This window comes from Rhinatrema bivittatum, chromosome 4 (assembly GCF_901001135.1).
Source record: "Rhinatrema bivittatum chromosome 4, aRhiBiv1.1, whole genome shotgun sequence".
Taxonomy (NCBI): Eukaryota; Metazoa; Chordata; class Amphibia; order Gymnophiona; family Rhinatrematidae; genus Rhinatrema; species Rhinatrema bivittatum.
In genome coordinates this window covers 85,169,453-85,193,373 of record NC_042618.1, presented here as the reverse complement: position 1 = coordinate 85,193,373, position 23,921 = coordinate 85,169,453, and the positions used below count along the sequence as shown (strand labels likewise).

Sequence of the window (23,921 nt, the reverse complement as noted above, 5' to 3'; positions counted from 1 at the left end):
TTTGGATGCCCAATCTTCCAGTCTCACAAGGTCCTCCTGTAATGTATCACAATCCACTTGTGATTTAACTACTCTGAATAATTTTGTATCATCTGCAAATTTGATAACCTCACTCGTCTTATTCCTTTCCAGATCATTTATAAATATATTGAAAAGCACTGGTCCAAGTACAGATCCCTGAGGCACTCCACTGTTTACCCTTTTCCACTGAGAAAATTGATCATTTAATCCTACTCTCTGTTTCCTGTCTTTTAACCAGTTTGTAATCCACGAAAGGACATCGCCACCTATCCCATGACTTTTTAGTTTTCGTAGAAGCCTCTCATGAGGAACTTTGTCAAAGGCCTTCTGAAAATCCAAATACACTACATCTACCGGTTCACCTTTATCCACATGTTTATTAACCCCTTCAAAAAAATGAAGCAGATTTGTAGGCAAGACTTCCCTTGAGTAAATCCCTGTTGACTATGTTCCATTAAATAATTTATTTATTCCATTCTAAATTCCATCATTTCCATTTCTTCATGGCAGATGTGTATCTTATAAAAAAAAAAAAAAAAAAAAAAAGATATAGCAGAACTAGAAAAGGTACAGAGAACACTGACCAAAATGATAAAAGGGATGGAATAGCTTCCATAGAAAGGCTAAAGAAGTTAGGGCTGTTCAGCTTGGAGAAGAGACAGCTGAGGCGGGATATGATAGAGGTCTATAAAATAATGAGTAGCCTGGAATGGGTAAATGCAAATCAGTGGTTTACTCTTTTAAAAAATAAAAAAACTAGGGAACACTGCATGAAGTTATTAAATAGCACATTTAAAACAAATCACATAAAATGTTTTTTTTAACAATGAACAATTAAGATCTAGAATTCATTGATGGAGGATGTGGTAAAGACAGCTAGCATAGCTAAGTTTAAAACAGGTTTGGACAAGTTCCTGAAGGAAAAGTCCATAAACCAATGTTAAAGTAAACTTGAAGAAATTTGCTGCTTGTTCCTGGGATAAGCAGCTTGGCATCTATCTACTTTTTGAGATCCTGCCAGGTACTTGTGACTTGGATTGGCCACTGTTGGAAACAGGATGCTGGGCTTGATGGACCCTTGGTCTGACCCAGCATGGCTGTTCTTGGATTCTTAAAAGCAAGCAGATAGCCTGAGCCATGAGCCAAGAATGGTCCCTTCTTGGCCTTTTGGCTAAGAATAAGAACATGTTCAATATATGGCAGTTAATGCCCCGCCAACTGATTCCACTAGCGAAAAAAAAACCAGAAGGATTACACTTTCTTTCAAATCACTCCCAAAAAATCTGTGAAGCCCCTGAAGAATTTTCCATTTGAGAAAGGAAGTCATGAAGTGTTTCTTGATGAGTATCAGAGGCAGGATTAACTGCACCTTCACTATAAAGGTCTGAAGTCGGCGAAACAATGTGACAAGGCAATAGCTAAAGCCAGAAGAATGCTGGGCTGCATAGAGAGAGGAATATCGACTAAGAAAAGGGAAGTGATTATCCCCTTGTACAGGTCCTTGGTGAGGCCTCACCTGGAGTACTATGTTCAGTTCTGGAGATCGTATCTCCGAAGGGACAGAGACAGGATGGAGGCGGTCCAGAGAAGGGCGACCAAAAAGGTGGAGGGTCTTCAAATGACTTATGAGGAGAGATTGAAGAATCTAAATATGTACTCCCTGGAGGAAAGGAGGAGCAGGGGTGATATGATACAGACTTTCAGATACTTGAAAGGTTTTAATGATCCAAAGACAACGACAATCCTTTTCCATCGGGAAAAAAACCCAGCAGAACCAGGGGTCACGATTTAAAACTCCAGGGAGGAAGACTCAGAATCAACGTCAGGAAATATTTCTTCATGGAGAGGGTGGTGGATACTGGAACGCCCTTCCGGAGGAAGTGGTGAAGACCAAAACTGTGAAGGATTTCAAAGGGGCGTGGGATAAACACTGTGGATCCATAAAGTCTAGAGGATGTTAATGAAGAGAAGAGTCATGGGGTGGCTTGAGGGAATGATGGCTACTACCTGGTGATTACTACTCTTACTCAATAATGCGACTCCAACATTGCTCTATGCTTCAACGGCAAGAGGAAATGTGGAAAAAAGGATTTGCAACCACATAAAAGCAGGGGAGTAGCTTGCTTGTTACGGCGGTTACTACCCCAAACCAAAAATACCTGATACTTCACTTTCAACGCAAATCCAGCATAACTCTCTGTTTCAACGGCAAGGGAGGAAGTTTGACACTTCACACATATCCACTATCAGCTTAGGTACAGAGAAAATGAGAAAATCCACTATGAGCTTAGGTACAGAGAAAAGATCTGGCGCAGGAATCCTTCAACTACAAACCTCATAGCCTATAAAACACTAATGCATCAATACAGGATCTCCCTTCTTCGGATAAAAAAGGACTTCTACGCTCAAAAAATTCATAACTTTATATTCGATCCTAAAGCCCTCTTCGCTTTAGTGACATCCCTCACCAAACAACCCGCTTTCGCATTCCCAGACGACAAAGCAGCAAGTAAAGCCGCAGAACTCGCCACCTATTTCAAGAACAAAATTCCTAACCTCCTGGACCCTCTCAAGATAAAGAAAGCTTCCTTCCCCACCTCATCTACTCTCCTCCCCTCCACAAATCACCGCAAGCCTGGAGATCCTCGAACCGGTCTCCTCGCTGGAAATTGAAAATGTTCTAAAAAGACTCAAACCTTCTTCCCACCCACTAGATGTAATTCCAGCTAATCTCCTTATCTCAATTGCCAAAGACATCTCTTACCCTATATCACAGATCATCAATACCTCCTTACTACAAGGCCTTGTTCCTACCCCACTCAAACTCGCCATTCTGAAACCTTTGCTAAAAAAACCAAATCTCTCTCCAGATAACCCAGCCAACTTCTGCCCTATAGCTAATCTTCCAATTATCTCTAAAATCATGGAAAAATTAGTCAATAAACAACTTTCCGAATACCTGGAAAACAACAACCTCCTTTCATCATCTCAACTTGGTTTCCGTAAATCTAGAAGCACTGAATCCCTCCTTCTATCTCTATCAGACAATATTCTCTTGAACCTAGAGAAAAAACATTCCTGCCTCCTCATTCTTCTCGACTTATCTTCAGCCTTCGATACAGTGAACCATGATATCCTCTTAGATCGACTATCAGAGATTGGCATAAAAAACACCGCACTCAAATGGTTTTCTTCTTTCCTCCAGAATAGATTTTACAAAGTCAAAATCAATAGTAAAGAATCATCACCTTTCAGATCCACCATGGGAGTCCCACAAGGTTCATCTTTATCTCCTACATTATTCAACATTTATCTTCTCCCCCTATGTCAGCTCCTTTCCAATCTTAATCTTACACACTTTATTTATGCAGATGACGTCCAAATCCTTATCCCAATTAAAGATTCATTACAAAACACCTTACAATTCTGGAATTCCTGTCTACTATCCATCAACAATCTCCTAACAAAGCTTAATTTGATACTCAATTCCAATAAGACAGAGTTTCTGCTCATCACTCCAGATGGCAACCATTCCTCACTTAACACACACTCCTTATCTCCTCCAGTTTTCTCCACCCAGGTCAGAAATCTTGGGGTCACCATGGACAATCTGCTGAACTACAAAACTTTCATCAATAACATCATAAAGGATTGCTTCTTTAAACTTCAATTATTAAAGAGACTAAGACCCCTCTTATATTTCCAAGACTTCAGATATGTTCTGCAAACAATAATATTCTCGAAAATAGATTATTGTAACTCTTTACTGCTTGGTCTACCCGCTAACACTTTGAAACCTCTTCAATTATTACAAAATGCCACTGCGAGGATTCTAACCAAATCCAACAAAAGGGAACATATTACACCCATCTTAAAGAACCTTCATTGGCTCCCCATCAATCAGAGAATCTTCTATAAAACCTTAACAATAATCCACAAAGTCATAAAAAACTCTTCTCCAATTGAACTCACCATCCCTTTACAACCTCACACCTCTTCCCGTCCAACGAGGCTAGCACAGAGAGGCACGCTAAAGGCCCATCCATTTAAAACTTCACTTAGTAAAAGAGCGCTTTCCACCGCCGGACCTAAACTCTGGAACTCTCTCCCTCCTGACCTGAGATTGGAACAATCGACATCCATCTTTAAAAAGAGACTCAAGACATGGTTGTTTAATCAAGCATTCTCCTAATCCCAGTAACTATTCGGAACTTTTCAACAATCGACCTCAGGCCCGACACAGTCAATTCCGAAAATATATTCTCCTATTTTATATTGTATTTAAATTGTACTCTCCTTGCTCCGTTGAAGTTATTTATTGCTCTCATTAAGTTATTTTATTTATTTCCAAGTTCATTCTTCCCTGTTCTCTGTAAGACATTATTCTATATACTGTCAATTTTATTGTTATAATGTAAACCGAATTGATTAGTAACTTTTGTTACTAGAACTTCGGTATATAAAACTGTTAAATAAAAAATAAAATAAAATATCCAGCATAGCTCTCTGCTTCAACGGCAGAGGAGCAAGTTTGATATTTCACTTTCAATGCATAGCCAGCATGGCTCTCTGCTTCAATGGCAGGGGGGAATGAAGAAAGGTGGATCTATATTCAGGCAACAATCAATAAGGACTGAATTACATAGTCTGAATAAACAGATAAGCATGGGTGTAGCTTGCTTATTGCGGTGGTTAATACCCCTAACTAAATTAAGCTATTTCACTTAGATGCAGTTCCAACACTGCTCTCTACATTAATGGTGGGGGTGGAAGGGAAATAGAATAAAAAAAGGTTACTAAGAGCCAAGAGAAACAGATAAGTATGTGAGAGAAAAAAAAAAGTGCGAAAGCTTGCTGGGCAGACTGGATGGGCTTTTGGTCTTCTTCTGCCATCATTTTTATGTTTCTATGGATTTTAGTTGAGCTCTGTGATGCTAATTTGTGTGTTAGCTGTGAGATTCCCAGAATATGGGAGACAATGAATATGAAAAGTGCCAAGAGAGTGACAGTAACAGCCCCTCTGTACTCCACTCGCCTGCTAAATATATGATTATCTTTTCTAACCAAAGAAAGAAGGGATGGCAAGACTATTAGATTTCTTTTACTTAAATTGTGCTGACTCCTAAGATTTTGGGATATTAGAACCTACTTGCATGTTATTGTTTATTTTATTTTTGATTTATTAGTTTACGATATTGTAGCATTGCAAGGACATGTATTGTTTTAAGTATATTTGCTATGAGGTTTATTCTTGTTTTCATTCTATTAACATTTTATGAATGTTTCTGTTTGTAAATTGCTTAGATGATTGGATTGTGTGATTAATAAATGAATACATAAAATTTAGTTAGTTATTTTATATTTTATAATTTATTTATTTAGTTATTTTATACTTCACTTTCAACGCATAGCCAGCATAGCTCTCTGCTTCAATGGCAGTGTATGCTTTGAAAGAGAAGTATGGATGGGCCGTTTGGTCTTCTTCTGCCGTCATTTCTATGTTTCTATATACCGTCATTCCAAATAAAGATCACAATGGTTTACAACATAATATACATATTATGGCATGACTTATACAATATAAGCAATACACTAGTTGTATTTTTGAGGGATATAATACTACTATCAATGAAACACGATATCACCTCAGATATTAAAGTTTGACCATTTACTGTTTCTAAATGACTTCATAGGATGAGCATGTCAATCCAATTATTTATATTTATTTTGTCTCGATTAAACAAAAACCAACCGGCCACCAAAAACATTTTTTAAGGAGAGAAGAGGAAGGTATCATATAAATTCATTGTATCACTGAATCCAGCAGTGTATGGTAATTTTAATCACTAACCAGCACCTCCCACCCATGGTGGATTTTTCTGTATTTATTTAGTGTGTGCAAATCTATAGTGAGAAATGTGTAAAATCTAAAGGAAAATGAGTTCCTACCTGTTAATTTTCGTTCCTGTAGTACCCGGATCAGTCCAGACTGTGGGTTGAGCCTCCTTTCCAGAAGGTGGAGACAGAATAAAACTGAAAAGGGTATCCTATATTAGGACAGAGCCTATCCTGTAACCTTCAGTATAACCAGTGTCAAAGCAGAAAATAACAAAATCAGAATAGGATCAAGCAAGTAACCATAAAGCTCAATGGAGGAACTGTAGAACAATGTAATAAACATGGTATAGCTATACGCTCTTGCATATACTTGTTATTCAAAACGACCAAGGCTTCCGGAGTAATCGCTCAGTATTCTTGCACAAAAATGAAGTGTTAGAATCTGTGAATCTGCAGGAAACAAGCTTCGAGAGGACAGAAATAAAGACAGACAGGGAAGGGTGTCTGGACTGATCTGTGGTACTACAGGAACGAAAATTAACAGGTAAGTACTAATTTTCCTTTCCCTGTACGTACCCGGATCAGTCAAGACTGTGGGATGTACCAAAGCTTCCCTAAACTGGGTGGGACCGAGACAGGCCCGCTCGAAGCACTTTCCACCCAAAAGAACCAAAAACCGGAGCTTGCACATCCAGACGGTAGTGTCGAGCAAACGTATGCAAGGACATCAAAATGGCGGCCCAGCAAATCTCCTGCGAAGAGACTGATTGACTCTCCGCCCAGGAAGTAGCTTGAGAGCGCAATGAATGAGCCTTAAGGCCCTCGGGAACCGCCCAACCTTGGCAAAGATAGGCCGAAGAGATCGCTTCCTTCAACCACCGCGCAATAGTGGTCTTAGAAGCCGGCTTACCACGATTGGGCCCACTCCAAAGGACAAAAAGATGATCTGAGACCCGAAAGTAGCGAAGTAGAACTCGTTTGACATCTAGCTTACGGAGATCGCCCCAAGCCGTACCCGCAATCTCCTCTGGGGAAAACGCAGGGAGTTCCACCGACTGGTTGACATGGAAGTTAGAAACAACCTTTGGTAAGAAGGAAGGGACAGTCTTGAGGGATACCGCGGAATCGTAAAAACGCAAAAAGGGATCCCGACAGGACAACGCTTGGATCTCGGAGATCCGGCGAGCGGAGGAGATAAAGACGAGGAAGACAGTCTTGAGCTCAAGATCCTTTAACGTAGCGCGACGGAGAGGTTCGAACGGAGCCGCACAGAAGGCCCGGAGGACCAGGTTAAGACTCCACGACGGGTAAGTGGACCAGGAAGGTGGACGTAGGTGCTTGACGCCCTTCAAGAACCGAATCACGTCTGGGTGTCCCGCTAAGGAATGGCCTTCTACCCGACCCAGGAGAGAGCAGAGAGCTGAGACTTGTACACGCAGAGAACTAAAAGAAAGCCCTTTGGAAAGCCCTGTCTGGAGAAAAGAAAGGACCAACGAGACTGGGTGGAGCACGCTGAGACACCCAACTCCGCACAAACAGATTCAAAAACCTTCCAGATATGCACGTAAGCCAGAGAAGTCGACTGCTTTCGGGCCCGCAGCAAGGTGGAGGTGACCTCTTCCTTGCAGCCCTTACGCCTCAGGCGTCGCCGTTCAAAAGCCAGGCCGCTAGTCAGAAGCGATCAGCCTGGTCGAAAAATACGGGCCCCTGTCGAAGAAGCCAAGGAAGGTGGCCTAGCCGCAGAGGTCCGTCCATCTCCAGGTTGACAAGATCCGCGAACCACGGCCTGCGCGGCCACTCGGGTGCTATCAGAACCATGGGTCCTCGAAGGAGTTCTATTCTTCTGAGAACTTTTCCCACCAGGGGCCATGGGGGGGGGGGGGGGGGAGGAACACGTACAGAAGGATGTCCGCCGGTCAGGGGAAAGCTAGAGCATCCACACCCTCCAAGTCGGGCTCCCTCCAGCGGCTGAAGAACCGATTTGCCTTGGCATTGCGGAGGGTCGCCATGAGGTCCAGGTGGCGAGGACCCCACCTGTCGACGATCAGATTCATGGCTGCGGCCGAGAGTTCCCACTCCCCCGGATCGAGCGACCGACGAATGAGAAAATCGGCCTGAACATTCTCCTTGCCCGCGATGTGGGAGGCTGCCAGGCACTGCAGATGTCGCTCGGCCCAGGCGAAGAGACGGCTGGTTTCTAGGGCCACCAGCAGACTGCAGGTGCCCCCTTGACGATTGACGTAAGCCACGGTGGTGGAGTTGTCGGACAGAACCCTCACCGCTTTGCCACGGATGAGGGGGAGAAACTCCTGAAGGGCCAAGAGCACTGCTCGAGTCTCCAATCGATTGATGTGCCAGTGAGACTGAGCTGTTGACCAGGTCCCCTGGGTGGACTGGGAAAGACAGACCGCACCCCAGCCCAAGAGACTGGCGTCCGTGGTTACTATCGTCCACTGTGGGGCTTGGAGAGGCATTCCCTGTAGGAGATGAGGAAGGGAAAGCCACCACTACAAGTCGGTGACTGTAGAGTCCAAGAACGGGAGGACTATGTGAAACTGTTCCGACACCGGCTGCCAACAGGATAGCAAAGCTTCCTGTAACGGTTGCATATGAGCAAAAGCCCAGGGGACTAGGTCGATGGTGGATGCCATGGATCCCAGGACCTGTAGGTAGTCCCAGGCCGTCGGAAGAGGAAGAGAGATCAGATTCTGAATCTGGTCGATCAATTTGAGAGCCCTCGCACGCGGCAAGAAGACCTTGCCCACCTGGGAGTCGAAGTGGGCTCCCAGGAACTCTAACTCCTGGGAGGGCTGAAGGTTGCTCTTGGAGAAATTCACTATCCACCCGAGAGACATGAGGAGAGCCAACACGTGATCCACCGCCTGCCGACAAAGGGCCTCGACTTGGCCTGCACGAGCCAGTCGTCCAGGTAGGGATGAACAAGAATTCCTTCCCTGTGGAGAGCCGCCGCCACCACCACCATGACCGTGGTGAAGGTGTGAGGCGCGGTCGCGAGGCCGAAGGGGAGCGCCCAAAACTGGAAATCCCGATTGAGGACATGGAAGCGAAGATACTTCTGATAATCGCGGTGAACCTGAATATGGAAATACGCCTCTCTCAGGTCGAGCAAGGTGAGGGACTCTCCGGGGCGAACCGCCACGATAACCGCTCGCAGGGTCTCCATGTGGAAATGCGGGATTTTGAGGGCCCGGTTGACTCTTTTGAGGTCTAAGATCGGATGAAAAAACCTGTCCTTCTTGGGGACGACGAAGTAAATAGAATACTGGCCTGCACTAAGCTCCTTCTCCTGAACCGGAACCACTGCGCCCAAACTCAGGAGCATGGCGAGGGTTTGCTCCACCGCTTCCTGCTTGGACCGCCTGCATGGAGAAAAAAGAAAAAGATCCGGTAGGTCGCAAACAATTTTGAAGGCGTACCCGTCTCAGATAATGTCAAGGACCCACTGGTCCGACGTGATCTTGACCCATTCCTCGAAAAACAGGGAAAGGCGGCCGCCGAGAAAGGGGACTGAGGAATGAGCCAAGTGAACTTCATTGGGTGGCTGGCTTGGGGGTGGAGCGCGCGGGCTGGCCCTCGCGAAAGGGACAACGCCCACGAAAGGGCTGCGACCAAGACTGAGAGCGAGAAGAATAACCCCTCGAGGAGCCACCCCGGCTGCGTGGGGTATACCGTCTCTGACCCCGGAAGCGAGGACGAGAGGGTGTAAAGGAGCGGGATGGCCTCGGATGGGCCTCCGGGAGCTTATGGACCTTATTGTCCCCCCCCCAAGGAATCCATAAGCTTCGAGGTCCTCACCAAAAAGGAGCTTACCTTTGAAAGGCAACGTGCCCAGCCGGGCCTCGGAGGACGGATCGGCCGACCAATTGCGCAGCCAGAGGAGTCGTCTGGCGGAGACCGCCGAGGCCATCGCCTTAGAACGCGAATGAGGTCGTAGAGTGCATCAGCCCCATAAGCGACTAAGGCTTCAAGACGCTCAGCCTGTTCCACCTCTGCCGACAGGAGGTCCTGGTTGCAGAGTAACTGTTGAACCCACCTGAGACCTGCCCATAGCATGAGACTGCTGCAAAAAGTCGCACGAACCCCCAGCGCCAAGACATCAAAAATGCGCTTCATATGTGCCTCGAGCTTGCGGTCCTGGGCATCTTTCAGGGCAGTCGATCCCTCCACAGGGATGGTGGTATGTTTGGTGACCACAGAGACGGAGGAGTCCACGGAGGGATTTTTTAAAATTTCCAAACACTCCTCAGGGAGGGGATAGAGCTTATCCATGGCCCGCGCTACTCGGAGGCCTGCTTCGGAAGCCTCCCATTCCTGCAGGAGCAACAGCTTGTGCATGGATTGAAAAGGGAAGGCGGTAGCCGGAGCCCTGAGTTCCGCCAGGACCGGGTCCATATCTTTACCTCTTTCTTGTGTTTTTGTAGGCGTGCGTAATATTCTTGTTTACGTACAGGTATAGGATTTTTTCGCCATCTTTGCTCAAGATTGCGAGGTTTTCATTTGGCATTTTTTTTTTTTTTGTATTTAATATTTTTTATTGAGAGCTGCAAAATGCATAACAGAGTCATCGAAACGATGGTACAAACATTGTCAACCAGAAACGAAGAACGATAACAACAATATGCAGCGATACATAGATTTGTATGATTATACATATACCTCCCCCCCCTCCCCCCCCCACTCACCGTCAGGCAGATTGGTACCAGTTAAAGCATAGTGTAAAATAAAGTATCGATCAGAAGGACGAATCACAATTATGACACATAGAATCTAGTATGCAACAGGAAAAAGAGAAAAGAAAAAACAGCATATATTTTTGAATGTAAAAGGGAGTATGAACATAGTAGGAGCGTTTGATTAAAGACTCTCTGGATTGTGAGCATGATACCACTCAGCAAATGGAGACCATACAGCTTGATAAGCCGCAAGGCATTTATGTCGGATCGCCGTGATATACTCCAGTTGCCGGAGATTGTGAATACGGGGGATAATAATTTTGAGAGTTGGAGTGCGGCAAGTCTTCCATTGTCTGGCCAGGGCTAAGCGGGCTAGTATAAAAACTTGCTGGCAAAATCTCTCCATAGATGGTGGGAAAGATGGATTAGAAGCCCCCAGGAGAATTAAGGTGGGATCCAGATCAATAGGCCGACCAAGAACCTGGGCCAGCCAATTAGTAATCATTGTCCAGTATACTGTCACTATCGGGCAGGTCCACCAGATATGTAGGTACGTTCCCGTAAAACCACAACCCCTCCAACACTTTTCCGATATAGCGGGGTATAATTTATGTAGATATGCTGGCACATAATGCCATTGATATAAAATCTTCAAACAGTTCTCTTGCAAGTGTGCCGATAAAGAGCATTTGCAAGCCCTTGCGAATATATCTTCCCAGTCCTCATTCTGCAGAGTGATGTTAAGATCACGTTCCCAGATTACAGAGCTCCGAAGTTTGGTAGATTGTGGCCCTTGCAGCAATATGTATAACTTAGATACCGCTCCCTTCACAACCTTAGACTGTGCGCAGTATGCTTCGAATAAATTATTGGTGAGGGCTACGTGATTAGAGGCTAACTGGGACCAGAGGAAATGAGCCAATTGAGCATATTTCAAAAAAGGGAAGTGAGTCCCCGGATAACGTTCTGCTAAAGTAGACAGAGAAACCACTGAAGACTCATGAATCAGCATACCCATGGTCTTAATTCCCACTTGTTTCCACGTCAAGAAAGCTGACTTAGGTAGGCCCATAGGAAAACGCAGATTGTGGAATAAGGACGTGAGTAAATAATAAACGGAGTTTCCCACCAACTTCTGTTTCCAGCGGGACCAGATTTGTAGGGTATTCTGAAGCGTTGGTGGCAAAGGCGAAATCGATCTCCAGGTGGTTTTAGGTTGCCAGAACATCGCAGTAAGCGGCATATTACCGATGAGATATTGTTCGATACGCTGCCATGGCATGGGACAATCAACACAGTTGTGAATTTGTAAAATGGCTCGTATCTGCGCAGCTGCGTAATACCATTCAAGATTGGGAACACTCATTCCTCCATTCACCTTGGAGCAATATAAAACGTTACGGGAGACCCTGGGGGGGCGTTTTCGCCAGATGAAAGCGAAGATCTTCCGCTGTGTGGACTTCAGGATGTGGGAGGAGAGGTGTATCGGCAGACTAATAAACAAATAGAGAAGACGAGGAAGTATATTCATCTTCAGTATCGCAATACGCCCGAGCCATGAATGAGAATCCTGATACCAGCGAAGCAGGTCATTATCTATGCGTTTCAGAAGTGGCACGTAATTCAGATGGTAGAGTTGATCCACCTGAGTACTGAGATATACACCCAAATATTTTAAGGGCTTAGTAGTCCACCGGAAGGGCAATTGAGCTTGTAATCGATGTTCTTCGTCAGGTGAAACGTGTATGGGAAGAATCTCCGATTTATCCAGGTTTACTTTGTAACCAGAGACAGCACTGAATTGTTGAATGGCCCCAAGTACCGAAGGTAACGACGTGCTGGGCTGTGTAAGTGTAAATAAAACGTCATCAGCGAATAAATTCATTTTGTATTGTTGATCTCCGAGGGGTACTCCCTGTACTCCTACTTCGGAGCGTATCGCCGACGTGAAGGGTTCGAGAAAAAGTGCGAAGAGAAGGGGCGAGAGTGGGCACCCCTGTCGGGTACCTCTGGCAATAGGAAAAGTGGCTCCATATCCTCCATTTACTTTAACACACGCAGCAGGCTCATGGTATAATTGATGAAGCCAGCGAAGGAAACAGTCTCCAAAGCCCATTTTGATTAATGTACGAAATAAGAATGGCCAATGCACCATGTCGAACGCTTTTTCAGCGTCTACTGCTAGCAGCACTCCGGGCACTCTTTCTTTGCGAATCCACCAAATGAGATCGATAGTGCGGCGGATGTTGTCCGCTGCCGAGCGGTTCGGGATAAACCCGGCTTGATCGGAATGCACCAGGTTCGGAAGAAACAGATTGAGACGTTCTGCCAGAATTCGGGCCAATAGCTTCAGGTCCAAGTTGATCAGGGAGATAGGACGATAAGAACCACATAATGAAGGGTCCTTCCCAGGTTTGGCAATAACGGTGATGCCGGCAGTGTTGGAATGAGGTCCAAGAGACACAGTAGATCGCAAGGCATTGAATGCTGACACCAAGTGCGGTGCTAAGACGGAGGCGAAAACTTTGTAGTATTTGCCAGTAAGGCCATCTAAGCCTGGTGCCTTGCCCGGCTTGAGAGATTTAATGGCTTGTTGGACTTCCACCAGCGTAATCGGCCCGTCCAGTCTTTGCTGTTGAGTAGACGATAAGACAGGCAGCTCCACGTTATTCAGAGAGTGATCAATCTCTTCCGGAACAATATCCGTGCGTGCGGCATATAGGGAGGAATAAAAGTGAGTGAAGCAAGCACTAATGTCGTCCGAATTGGTCTTCATCTCACCTTGGGCATTTTTGATCTTAGCAATATTATTGCGAAAAAGCATTGTCTTGAGGTGCCGTGCGAGGAGACGCCCTGCCTTGTTCCCGCCTTCAAAATAAAGTTGTTTGGTGATGTTTAAGGCATGGGCGATGACATCCGCATCCAGTTTTTGAAGCTCTTGCCGCGCTTCAGTAAGTTGCTTATAAATTTGAGAGGTGGGATTATGCATATGCCTCTTGGAAAGATCCTTGATAGTTTGGAGGAGTAAAGTTCTCTTCTCTCCTTTGCGCTTTTTACAATAAGAAGCTCGGGAAATAAATTCACCACGTATAAACGCTTTAGAACATTCCCATATCGTTATGGCTGACGTCTCCTGTGGATCCTGGTTTTGAAAATATTCTGCCAAAGTTCGCTCAGTCTTTTTGACATACTCCTCGTCTTCCAAGAGTTGCTCGTTAAGTCTCCAATAGCGAACCCCTCGTTGTACATCTGGGATATTGAAGTCCACCCACACGGGAGCGTAGTCTGACCACGTTATGGGTTCTATTTCCACTCTATTAACATGGTTTTGGAGGCTTTTATCAACCAGGATGTAGTCAATGCGGGTATAAACTGAATGAGGGTGGGAGTAGAATGTGTATTGACGTGACTGTGGATTGCGCTGTCTCCAAATGTCCACCACGTTCCAGGAATCCATAAGGCTAAGGAGTAATTTGCGAGCTGCCGTAGTAGCAGAAGCTCCAGCCCTGGAGGTATCTAAGTGTGGTTTGAGAGATAAGTTAAAATCCCCCCCAATGAGAACATGATGGTTTTCCACCTGACTCATCTGATCTTGTAGGCGACGCAGAAAAGAGACCTGCGTGGTATTGGGAGCATAGATGTTAGCAAGTGTGAAAAATTCAGACCCAATCCGTATTGTAAGTAGTAACATGCGTCCTTCTGGGTCTGCATATTTGTGCAGTACTTCATGCGTCACTGCTGCGGAGATTAGTATCGCCACCCCAGTGTACTTCGCCCGAACAGAGCTGGAAGCGAAATACTGACTCGGAAATTTAGAATGAAGAAGCAATTTCTCATGTCTCACTTTCAAGTGAGTTTCCTGTAGCATTACGATATCTGTATGTAGAGCTCCGAGTTCCTGAAATAAAAGTTGCTGCTTCCGGTATGTCTGCAATCCCTTTACATTCAAAGATAGTAGCCTAACCATAATTCAGAAGAGAAAAAGCACAATATAAACATATAAAGATCCGTCCTAAAATCTTGTACATATGAAGAGCATAGGAAAATAAATGAGCGTTCAATAATGCCTGATCAAATTGGTGAGACCCCAAAATAGACCAATAATCTGCCCAACCCATCCGGCAGATCAAACTCCTACGCAGGGCGTTATAGCACATGAGAAATGGCGTGCAGTTATCTCGATCCCCCCCCCCCTCCAAACCCCCCCTGCAACATTCAGATCAGAAAAAGTTAAGGAAACACCCATATCTAACAAAACTGTATAACAGGCAGTCATGTAAATAAATTGCTTATACTGCAGCATTACCAATAATAAATGGTGGCTTGTAGCATAGTCAGCGAAAATACAAAATGCAAAAACCTGAAATAAGGTTATATTTGTCCTGGACCAAGTGCGTTCAGCCCTGTTCACTCAGAGACGCTCTTCGTTCTTCAGGCTGACGACGAAGGCGACGGCGGCCATTTGTTGCTCTTTGCCAGCGTGCAGAAGGGTCTCTTGGTGGCAAGATGGCGGTTTTCGCGGGCAAAGTGAAGGAGAAGGGAATCCCCGCCGTTTTAAGGGCCTCCACCGCCTCCTCCAGCGATTTAACTCGGTAGGTGACTCCTTGGTGAGCAAATGAGAGACCAAAAGGAAAGGTCCACCTATACCGGACTTGGGCGTCCCGCAGGGCTCTCGTCGCATCGCGCATCTCGTACCTCCTTTTTAAAGTAGATGGGGCCAAATCTTGGAAGACGGCTATGGTGAGGCCGTCCCATGTCCACTCCGCCTGCTGCCGGGTCACGGAATAAATCAGGGCTTTTTGCGAATAGTCCCGGAGACAAAAGATGATGTCCCTGGCTTTATTGTCCGTTCTGGGGCCGAGTGCCCTATGGGCCCTGTCGATCGCCACGTGCACAGGGCATTCAGCTGTAGCTTGGGAGGTATCGGTGTGCGCTTTGTCTAAGAAAAAGAGACAGATTTTCTTCACCACCTCCTCCGTGTCTTTGTAAATATCAGACTCAGGAATGCCCCGGATTCGTAAGTTATTTCGCCGTAGGCGATTTTCCATGTCCTCTAATTTGTCATGAATCACTGCATTATCCATTTGTAAAGTTTGGCACTGCGCAGAGCAGGACGCCATTGTAGTTGCTTGACTGTCTAACGACTGCTCTAAGTCATCAACTCTGTTACCTAATGCGGCCATATCTTCCCTGATGTCCGCCATCGACGCAAGCAACTCACTGCGATGGTTCTTTAAGTCGACCCGAATCTCCATAAACCACCCCCGGAGTTCTTCTCTGCTAACACTGTCGGTAAGAATCAGGCTGGGGCCTGCTTCTGATACAGGGTCCCCGGGTTCGGAGTGCTCGGGCGGGTCCTTCTCAGGCGGTTCACTCTGTGGTGGCGGCTCTGCTGATTGCTTTTGGAAGCCGTAGTGCTTGAGATCCGCTGTTTTTCGCTTGGTAGCCATTAGAAATACTGTAGTAGTGAAAATTCAGTAAGGTAGTATATGAAATTTGTTCCTAAACGCTGAATATTGAGGTTTGGAGGGTTTTAAGCTGGGAGCTCAGGGATCACACGTCCATTCACCACGCGCGTCAAACAGCGCCTCCCCATTTGGCATTTTTTAAGGAATCATTGTACCATGTAGTAGATTTTTTTATTAATGTTTTTTGTGGTTTTAACAGTGCAATTTGATCTAATGTTTCTGTTATAGATTTGTTCCAAAATGTTAACATATCAGTTATATCAGAGTATGGATTTTGATTAATTATTGGCATTAATGTATGGAGGAAAAGATCAGTGTTAATTTTCTTTCGACGTAAGGTGTTGGAATTATCTTGAGTTGAATGAATTTGATTATTATGTGGGATCTTTATTTTTCCTGTGGCTTTAATGAGATAATGGGACAGGAGTGATATCTGAAGAAAATTCCATCTTAGATTGATTATGATAAAGTTGGTCTAGAGTGTTTCCTAATCTGTGAGTGGAATCTGTTATAAGAGGACTAAAGCCTAAACCGTGTAGTGCATCTGAAAAATTGATTATGATGGGGTTTTGTTGCATTTTGTTAAAATGTAAATTAAAATCTCCGGCAATAATAGTTTTAGATAAATCACAAGGTAAAGTAACTATGGATTCTAGTAACAAAGATGAATGATTTTGGAGTATTCCAGGAGGACTATAAATGAGACAAATGTTTAACAGATTTGTTGTAACTAATAACATTTCTATTCTTGATTCTCTTAGGGTAATAACTTTTTTGCTTGGAGATAATGACGATTTGATGATTGTTAGTAGATCTATCTGAGGAGGCTGTGATATAGGGATGTATCCAGGAGGACATAGGTTATTTAACGTAACAATATCATGATCATAGAGCCATGTTTCAGTGAAGAGAATTATGTCAGCACAGGACGAAGTAATTAGATCATAAATTATAGGGGGTTTTTCTTATAGATTGAATGATCTGGGCTCCCCGGTATCACCCCGAGCTCTGGAAGTAGGAGCAGATAGAAGGGTCTTCGACCCCCGAACTCCAATTGCCTCAACTACTCAGGACCTGCCAACCCCCTGGGAGGCTCAAAGGCTTCTTGTTGCTTCCCCTACTACTACTACATTTTTTTTTTTTTTTTTTTTAAAGGGCTATAACTGAAGTAACCTAACTTCCTAAAACTGTTTTTTTTTTTTCCCTTAAACTAAATCCCTAATTTTTTTTCCACAGACTGTAGGCTTTGCACCTCTACCATCTGCTGGAGATAGAGAAATAGTGACAGACTGTAGGTGGCACCTGAGGGTATAGAAAATATACCTCCCTGCACTGGGTTTAATACAGGTATTCCATATACTAGATTTACATACACTATACCCGTATTTGCATTTTAAATACTTTACATATTTTATTCCATATATTTATTTAAAAACATTTATTTAAAAACATGTTTTTAAATAAATATATGGAATAAAATATGTAAAGTATTTAAAATGCAAATACGGGTATAGTGTATGTAAACCTGAGGGTATAGGACAGAAGCAGTCAAAACTTCTCCGTCTCCATCTGCTGGTGGGATGGCAAAACCCAGGGGTCTGGACTGATCTGGGTACGAACAGGGAAGGATGCAATTAATAACGGTCTCCACCTTACCAAGTACAAAGAATGATCAGAACATTCAGCCTCTGCCATACAGCTAAAAGATAAAATAAGATATAATGACCCACCTTAGTCCCAGGACAAACTCTGAAGGTGAACAGGCGCCAGGGGAAGATTTTCAAGTAAAATTCCTTCACAGAAAGTTGCTAAGGGAAGAGAGAAATGGAATTAGCAACATAATCACATTCTGTCTGTGATACCAAGTGAATTTCAATGACACTGCCAGCTGCAACATGAGGGGCCTTATTAGCACAACTGGAAAGATCCCAGGGCAGCATCCTGCAAACGAGAGCCGCTGCTGCCAGCCTGGGCAGACGTACCACTGCGTCTACCACTGCATCTGCCCAGGCCAGACAGGAGATAGACTGGAAAAAGATCCCAGGGCAGCGTCCTGCAAACGAGAGCCGCTGCTGCCAGCCTGGGCAGACGTACCACTGCGTCTACCACTGCATCTGCCCAGGCCAGACAGGAGATAGACTGGAAAAAGATCCCAGGGCAGCGTCCTGCAAACGAGAGCCGCTGCTGCCAGCCTGGGCAGACGTACCACTGCGTCTACAACTGCATCTGCCCAGGCCGGACGGGAGATAGACTGGAAAAAGTAAACTAAAGCAAGAAAGGAGCAAAGTAAGAAAGGAAGTATAAAAATAAAACAAGAAGAAAATAGAGAAAGCAAACAAAAAAAAAAGAGAGTACATATGAAAGTATCAGGAAGAAAGAAGCACTAAAAGATTTTGACTAGCATGCAAGCTTTCAGAAAATATTTTCATCTTTGAATAGTTCTAGAAAGCAGAATTGCTAGAAGCAAAGTAGTGAGGTACATGAAACAAGAAGAACAAGACAAGTAACAAAAAAGCAGCAAAGAAGCTGCAGCGTGTAATCAGGTGTAAGAGGGAGAGAGAGGAGTAAGGCTGGGGTAAACTGCACAGAGCAGCCGTGCTGGCAGGAACACAGGAAGCGTTGCTGATAGGAAGAAGCTGCAGCGTGTAATCAGGTGTAAGAGGGAGAGAGAGGAGTAAGGCTGGGGTAACCTGCACACAGCAGCCGTGCTGGCAGGAACACAGGAAGCGTTGCTGATAGGAAGAAGCTGCAGCGTGTAATCAGATGTAAGAGGGAGAGAGAGGAGTAAGGCTGGGGTAACCTGCACAGAGCAGCCGTGCTGGCAGGAACACAGGAAGCGTTGCTGATAGGAAGAAGCTGCAGCGTGTAATCAGGTGTAAGAGGGAGAGAGAGGAGTAAGGCTGGGGTAACCTGCACAGAGCAGCCATGCTGGCAGGAAAACAGGAAGCGTTGCTGATAGGAAGAGGCTGCAGCGTGTAATCAGGTGTAAGAGGAAGAGAGAGGAGTAAGGCTGAGGTAACCTGCACAGAGCAGCCATGCTGGCAGGAACACAGGAAGCGTTGCTGATAGGAAGAGGCTGCAGCGTGTAATCAGGTGTAAGAGGAAGAGAGAGGAGTAAGGCTGGGGTAACCTGCACAGAGCAGCCAGGCTGGCAGGAAAACAGGAAGCGTTGCTGATAGGAAGAAGCTGCAGCGTGTAATCAGGTGTAAGAGGAAGAGAGAGGAGTAAGGCTGGGGTAACCTGCACACAGCAGCCATGCTGGCAGGAACATAGGAAGCGTTGCTGATAGGAAGAAGCTGCAGCGTGTAATCAGGTGTAAGAGGGAGAGAGAGGAGTAAGGCTGGGGTAACCTGCACAGAGCAGCCATGCTGGCAGGAACACAGGAAGCGTTGCTGATAGGAAGAAGCTGCAGCGTGTAATCAGGTGTAAGAGGGAGAGAGAGGAGTAAGGCTGGGGTAACCTGCACAGAGCAGCCGTGCTGGCAGGAAAACAGGAAGCGTTGCTGATAGGAAGAGGCTGCAGCGTGTAATCAGGTGTAAGAGGGAGAGAGAGGAGTAAGGCTGGGGTAACCTGCACACAGCAGCCATGCTGGCAGGAAAACAGGAAGCGTTGCTGATAGGAAGAAGCTGCAGCGTGTAATCAGGTGTAAGAGGGAGAGAGAGGAGTAAGGCTGGGGTAACCTGCACAGAGCAGCCCTGCTGGCAGGAACACAGGAAGCGTTGCTGATAGGAAGATGCTGTAGCGTGTAATCAGGTGTAAGAGGGAGAGAGAGGAGTAAGGCTGGGGTAACCTGTACACAGCAGCCGTGCTGGCAGGAACACAGGAAGCGTTGCTGATAGGAAGAAGCTGCAGTGTGTAATCAGATGTAAGAGGGAGAGAGAGGAGTAAGGCTGGGGTAACCTGCACAGAGCAGCCGTGCTGGCAGGAACACAGGAAGCGTTGCTGATAGGAAGAAGCTGCAGCGTGTAATCAGGTGTAAGAGGGAGAGAGAGGAGTAAGGCTGGGGTAACCTGCACAGAGCAGCCATGCTGGCAGGAAAACAGGAAGCGTTGCTGATAGGAAGAGGCTGCAGCGTGTAATCAGGTGTAAGAGGGAGAGAGAGGAGTAAGGCTGGGGTAACCTGCACAGAGCAGCCATGCTGGCAGGAAAATAGGAAGCGTTGCTGATAGGAAGAAGCTGCAGCGTGTAATCAGGTGTAAGAGGGAGAGAGAGGAGTAAGGCTGGGGTAACCTGCACACAGCAGCCATGCTGGCAGGAAAATAGGAAGCGTTGCTGATAGGAAGAGGCTGCAGCGTGTAATCAGGTGTAAGAGGAAGAGAGAGGAGTAAGGCTGGGGTAACCTGCACAGAGCAGCCATGCTGGCAGGAACACAGGAAGCGTTGCTGATAGGAAGAGGCTGCAGCGTGTAATCAGGTGTAAGAGGAAGAGAGAGGAGTAAGGCTGGGGTAACCTGCACAGAGCAGCCAGGCTGGCAGGAAAACAGGAAGCGTTGCTGATAGGAAGAAGCTGCAGCGTGTAATCAGGTGTAAGAGGAAGAGAGAGGAGTAAGGCTGGGGTAACCTGCACACAGCAGCCATGCTGGCAGGAACACAGGAAGCGTTGCTGATAGGAAGAAGCTGCAGCGTGTAATCAGGTGTAAGAGGGAGAGAGAGGAGTAAGGCTGGGGTAACCTGCACAGAGCAGCCATGCTGGCAGGAAAACAGGAAGCGTTGCTGATAGGAAGAAGCTGCAGCGTGTAATCAGGTGTAAGAGGAAGAGAGAGGAGTAAGGCTGGGGGTAACCTGCACACAGCAGCCGTGCTGGCAGGAACACAGGAAGCGTTGCTGATAGGAAGAGGCTGCAGCGTGTAATCAGGTGTAAGAGGAAGAGAGAGGAGTAAGGCTGGGGTAACCTGCACAGAGCAGCCATGCTGGCAGGAACACAGGAAGCGTTGCTGATAGGAAGAAGCTGCAGCGTGTAATCAGGTGTAAGAGGGAGAGAGACGAGTAAGGCTGGGGTAACCTCCACAGAGCAGCCGTGCTGGCAGGAAAACAGGAAGCGTTGCTGATAGGAAGAGGCTGCAGCGTGTAATCAGGTGTAAGAGGGAGAGAGAGGAGTAAGGCTGGGGTAACCTGCACACAGCAGCCATGCTGGCAGGAACACAGGAAGCGTTGCTGATAGGAAGAAGCTGCAGCGTGTAATCAGGTGTAAGAGGGAGAGAGAGGAGTAAGGCTGGGGTAACCTGCACAGAGCAGCCATGCTGGCAGGAAAACAGGAAGCGTTGCTGATAGGAAGAAGCTGCAGCGTGTAATCAGGTGTAAGAGGAAGAGAGAGGAGTAAGGCTGGGGTAACCTGCACACAGCAGCCGTGCTGGCAGGAACACAGGAAGCGTTGCTGATAGGAAGAGGCTGCAGCGTGTAATCAGGTGTAAGAGGAAGAGAGAGGAGTAAGGCTGGGGTAACCTGCACAGAGCAGCCATGCTGGCAGGAACACAGGAAGCGTTGCTGATAGGAAGAGGCTGCAGCGTGTAATCAGGTGTAAGAGGGAGAGAGAGGAGTAAGGCTGGGGTAACCTGCACAGAGCAGCCATGCTGGCAGGAAAACAGGAAGCGTTGCTGATAGGAAGAAGCTGCAGCGTGTAATCAGGTGTAAGAGGAAGAGAGAGGAGTAAGGCTGGGGTAACCTGCACACAGCAGCCATGCTGGCAGGAAAACAGGAAGCGTTGCTGATAGGAAGAGGCTGCAGCGTGTAATCAGGTGTAAGAGGAAGAGAGAGGAGTAAGGCTGGGGTAACCTGCACAGAGCAGCCATGCTGGCAGGAACATAGGAAGCGTTGCTGATAGGAAGAAGCTGCAGCGTGTAATCAGGTGTAAGAGGGAGAGAGAGGAGTAAGGCTGGGGTAACCTGCACAGAGCAGCCATGCTGGCAGGAACACAGGAAGCGTTGCTGATAGGAAGAAGCTGCAGCGTGTAATCAGGTGTAAGAGGGAGAGAGAGGAGTAAGGCTGGGGTAACCTGCACAGAGCAGCCATGCTGGCAGGAAAACAGGAAGCGTTGCTGATAGGAAGAAGCTGCAGCGTGTAATCAGGTGTAAGAGGAAGAGAGAGGAGTAAGGCTGGGGTAACCTGCACAGAGCAGCCGTGCTGGCAGGAACACAGGAAGCGTTGCTGATAGGAAGAGGCTGCAGCGTGTAATCAGGTGTAAGAGGGAGAGAGAGGAGTAAGGCTGGGGTAACCTGCACAGAGCAGCCATGCTGGCAGGAAAACAGGAAGCGTTGCTGATAGGAAGAAGCTGCAGCGTGTAATCAGGTGTAAGAGGGAGAGAGACGAGTAAGGCTGGGGTAACCTGCACAGAGCAGCCATGCTGGCAGGAACACAGGAAGCGTTGCTGATAGGAAGAAGCTGCAGCGTGTAATCAGGTGTAAGAGGGAGAGAGAGGAGTAAGGCTGGGGTAACCTGCACAGAGCAGCCATGCTGGCAGGAAAACAGGAAGCGTTGCTGATAGGAAGAAGCTGCAGCGTGTAATCAGGTGTAAGAGGGAGAGAGAGGAGTAAGGCTGGGGTAACCTGCACAGAGCAGCCATGCTGGCAGGAAAACAGGAAGCGTTGCTGATAGGAAGAGGCTGCAGCGTGTAATCAGGTGTAAGAGGGAGAGAGAGGAGTAAGGCTGGGGTAACCTGCACACAGCAGCCATGCTGGCAGGAACACAGGAAGCGTTGCTGATAGGAAGAAGCTGCAGCGTGTAATCAGGTGTAAGAGGGAGAGAGAGGAGTAAGGCTGGGGTAACCTGCACAGAGCAGCCATGCTGGCAGGAAAACAGGAAGCGTTGCTGATAGGAAGAAGCTGCAGTGTGTAATCAGGTGTAAGAGGGAGAGAGAGGAGTAAGGCTGGGGTAACCTGCACACAGCAGCCATGCTGGCAGGAACACAGGAAGCGTTGCTGATAGGAAGAGGCTGCAGGTATTTATCCGAAAATGGAAACGCACCTGAAAAAACCCTTGCCCTTAGGCTTACCCTCTGGCAACGTAAGGATCTTATTATCCCCAAAAGACTGCATCAACTGCTCGAAACACAAGCGGGAGAAAAATAAAAATAAAATAAAGCTACTTCAGCCAGCAAAGACTGAGGAGGAAGTCGCCTGCACAGCTGAGCCGTGCTACTGCCTTCAATTCTTTTATCTGAGAGACAAAATCTACAAAAAAGAATAGACTGCCTCAGACCAAAAGCACAGCTGAAGCCTGCAGCCACCTGAGCGGCCTGCTGAAGGGAAGGGATCTGGACCAGCAGATTTACATCTCATGGGCACACAAGGGTCATTAACCCCTGGCTCGCCCACCTCAACCAGACAAGGAAGAACCCACCAGCATTAAAAAAAAACCCCAAAACCTGGGAGGAAGGCTCAAAAAAAAAAAATTGCCCAGACTGCAGAACTGCAAAGACTGCAAAGAGTCAAGCTTCCTCCTTCATTTCTTCTGTTACCCCCCGAGAGTAGGTGAGCCCTAATTCATGCTCTTTACCTTGGGTGAGATGTAGCAGTAAACCTTCTTGGGCTTCTTGATCTTCTCAGGAGTCTGGCTATCGGACGGAGAGTCTTCCTCCTCATCCTCAGTGGCAGTGGAGGGTCGCCGATGCATTGGCGAAAGCTGCCATGGGGTGGCAGTACTGGAGGCGTTGTAAAGGTAAGCATCAAAGTATATACTGACCCCCGAGGTGGAAACATTGCGCTCCACAGCGTTCCTCTCCGTGTCTTGTAAAGTAGAGAGAAAAGATCATTTTGGAGAACTGCTTACACCATAATTAAAGTTAAATAGAATCACCAATAGCAACACATGCATAAGAAAGGGGCAACCAACATGAAACTGCTGTAAGACACATTCACTCCTCATTCACTGGTACATGCGCAAGCACACACTAGTAGCCAAGCGCA

The 23,921-nt window shown here is 46.5% G+C and overlaps 1 protein-coding gene across 6 annotated transcripts in view; it reads right to left on the bottom strand.

Annotated features, from left to right (window-relative positions):
- AREL1 (apoptosis resistant E3 ubiquitin protein ligase 1) overlaps nucleotides 1-23,921 on the bottom strand; it is a 295,300-nt gene that overhangs the window by 145,449 nt on the left and 125,930 nt on the right. For all 6 annotated transcript variants that reach the window (XM_029598425.1, XM_029598426.1, XM_029598429.1 and 3 more), the window contains exons 8-9: nucleotides 23,512-23,741; nucleotides 17,752-17,829 (exon numbers count right to left, since the gene is read on the bottom strand). In XM_029598425.1, coding sequence (XP_029454285.1) covers nucleotides 17,752-17,829; nucleotides 23,512-23,741 — 308 coding nt within the window. The remainder of the gene's footprint in view (nucleotides 1-17,751; nucleotides 17,830-23,511; nucleotides 23,742-23,921) is intronic.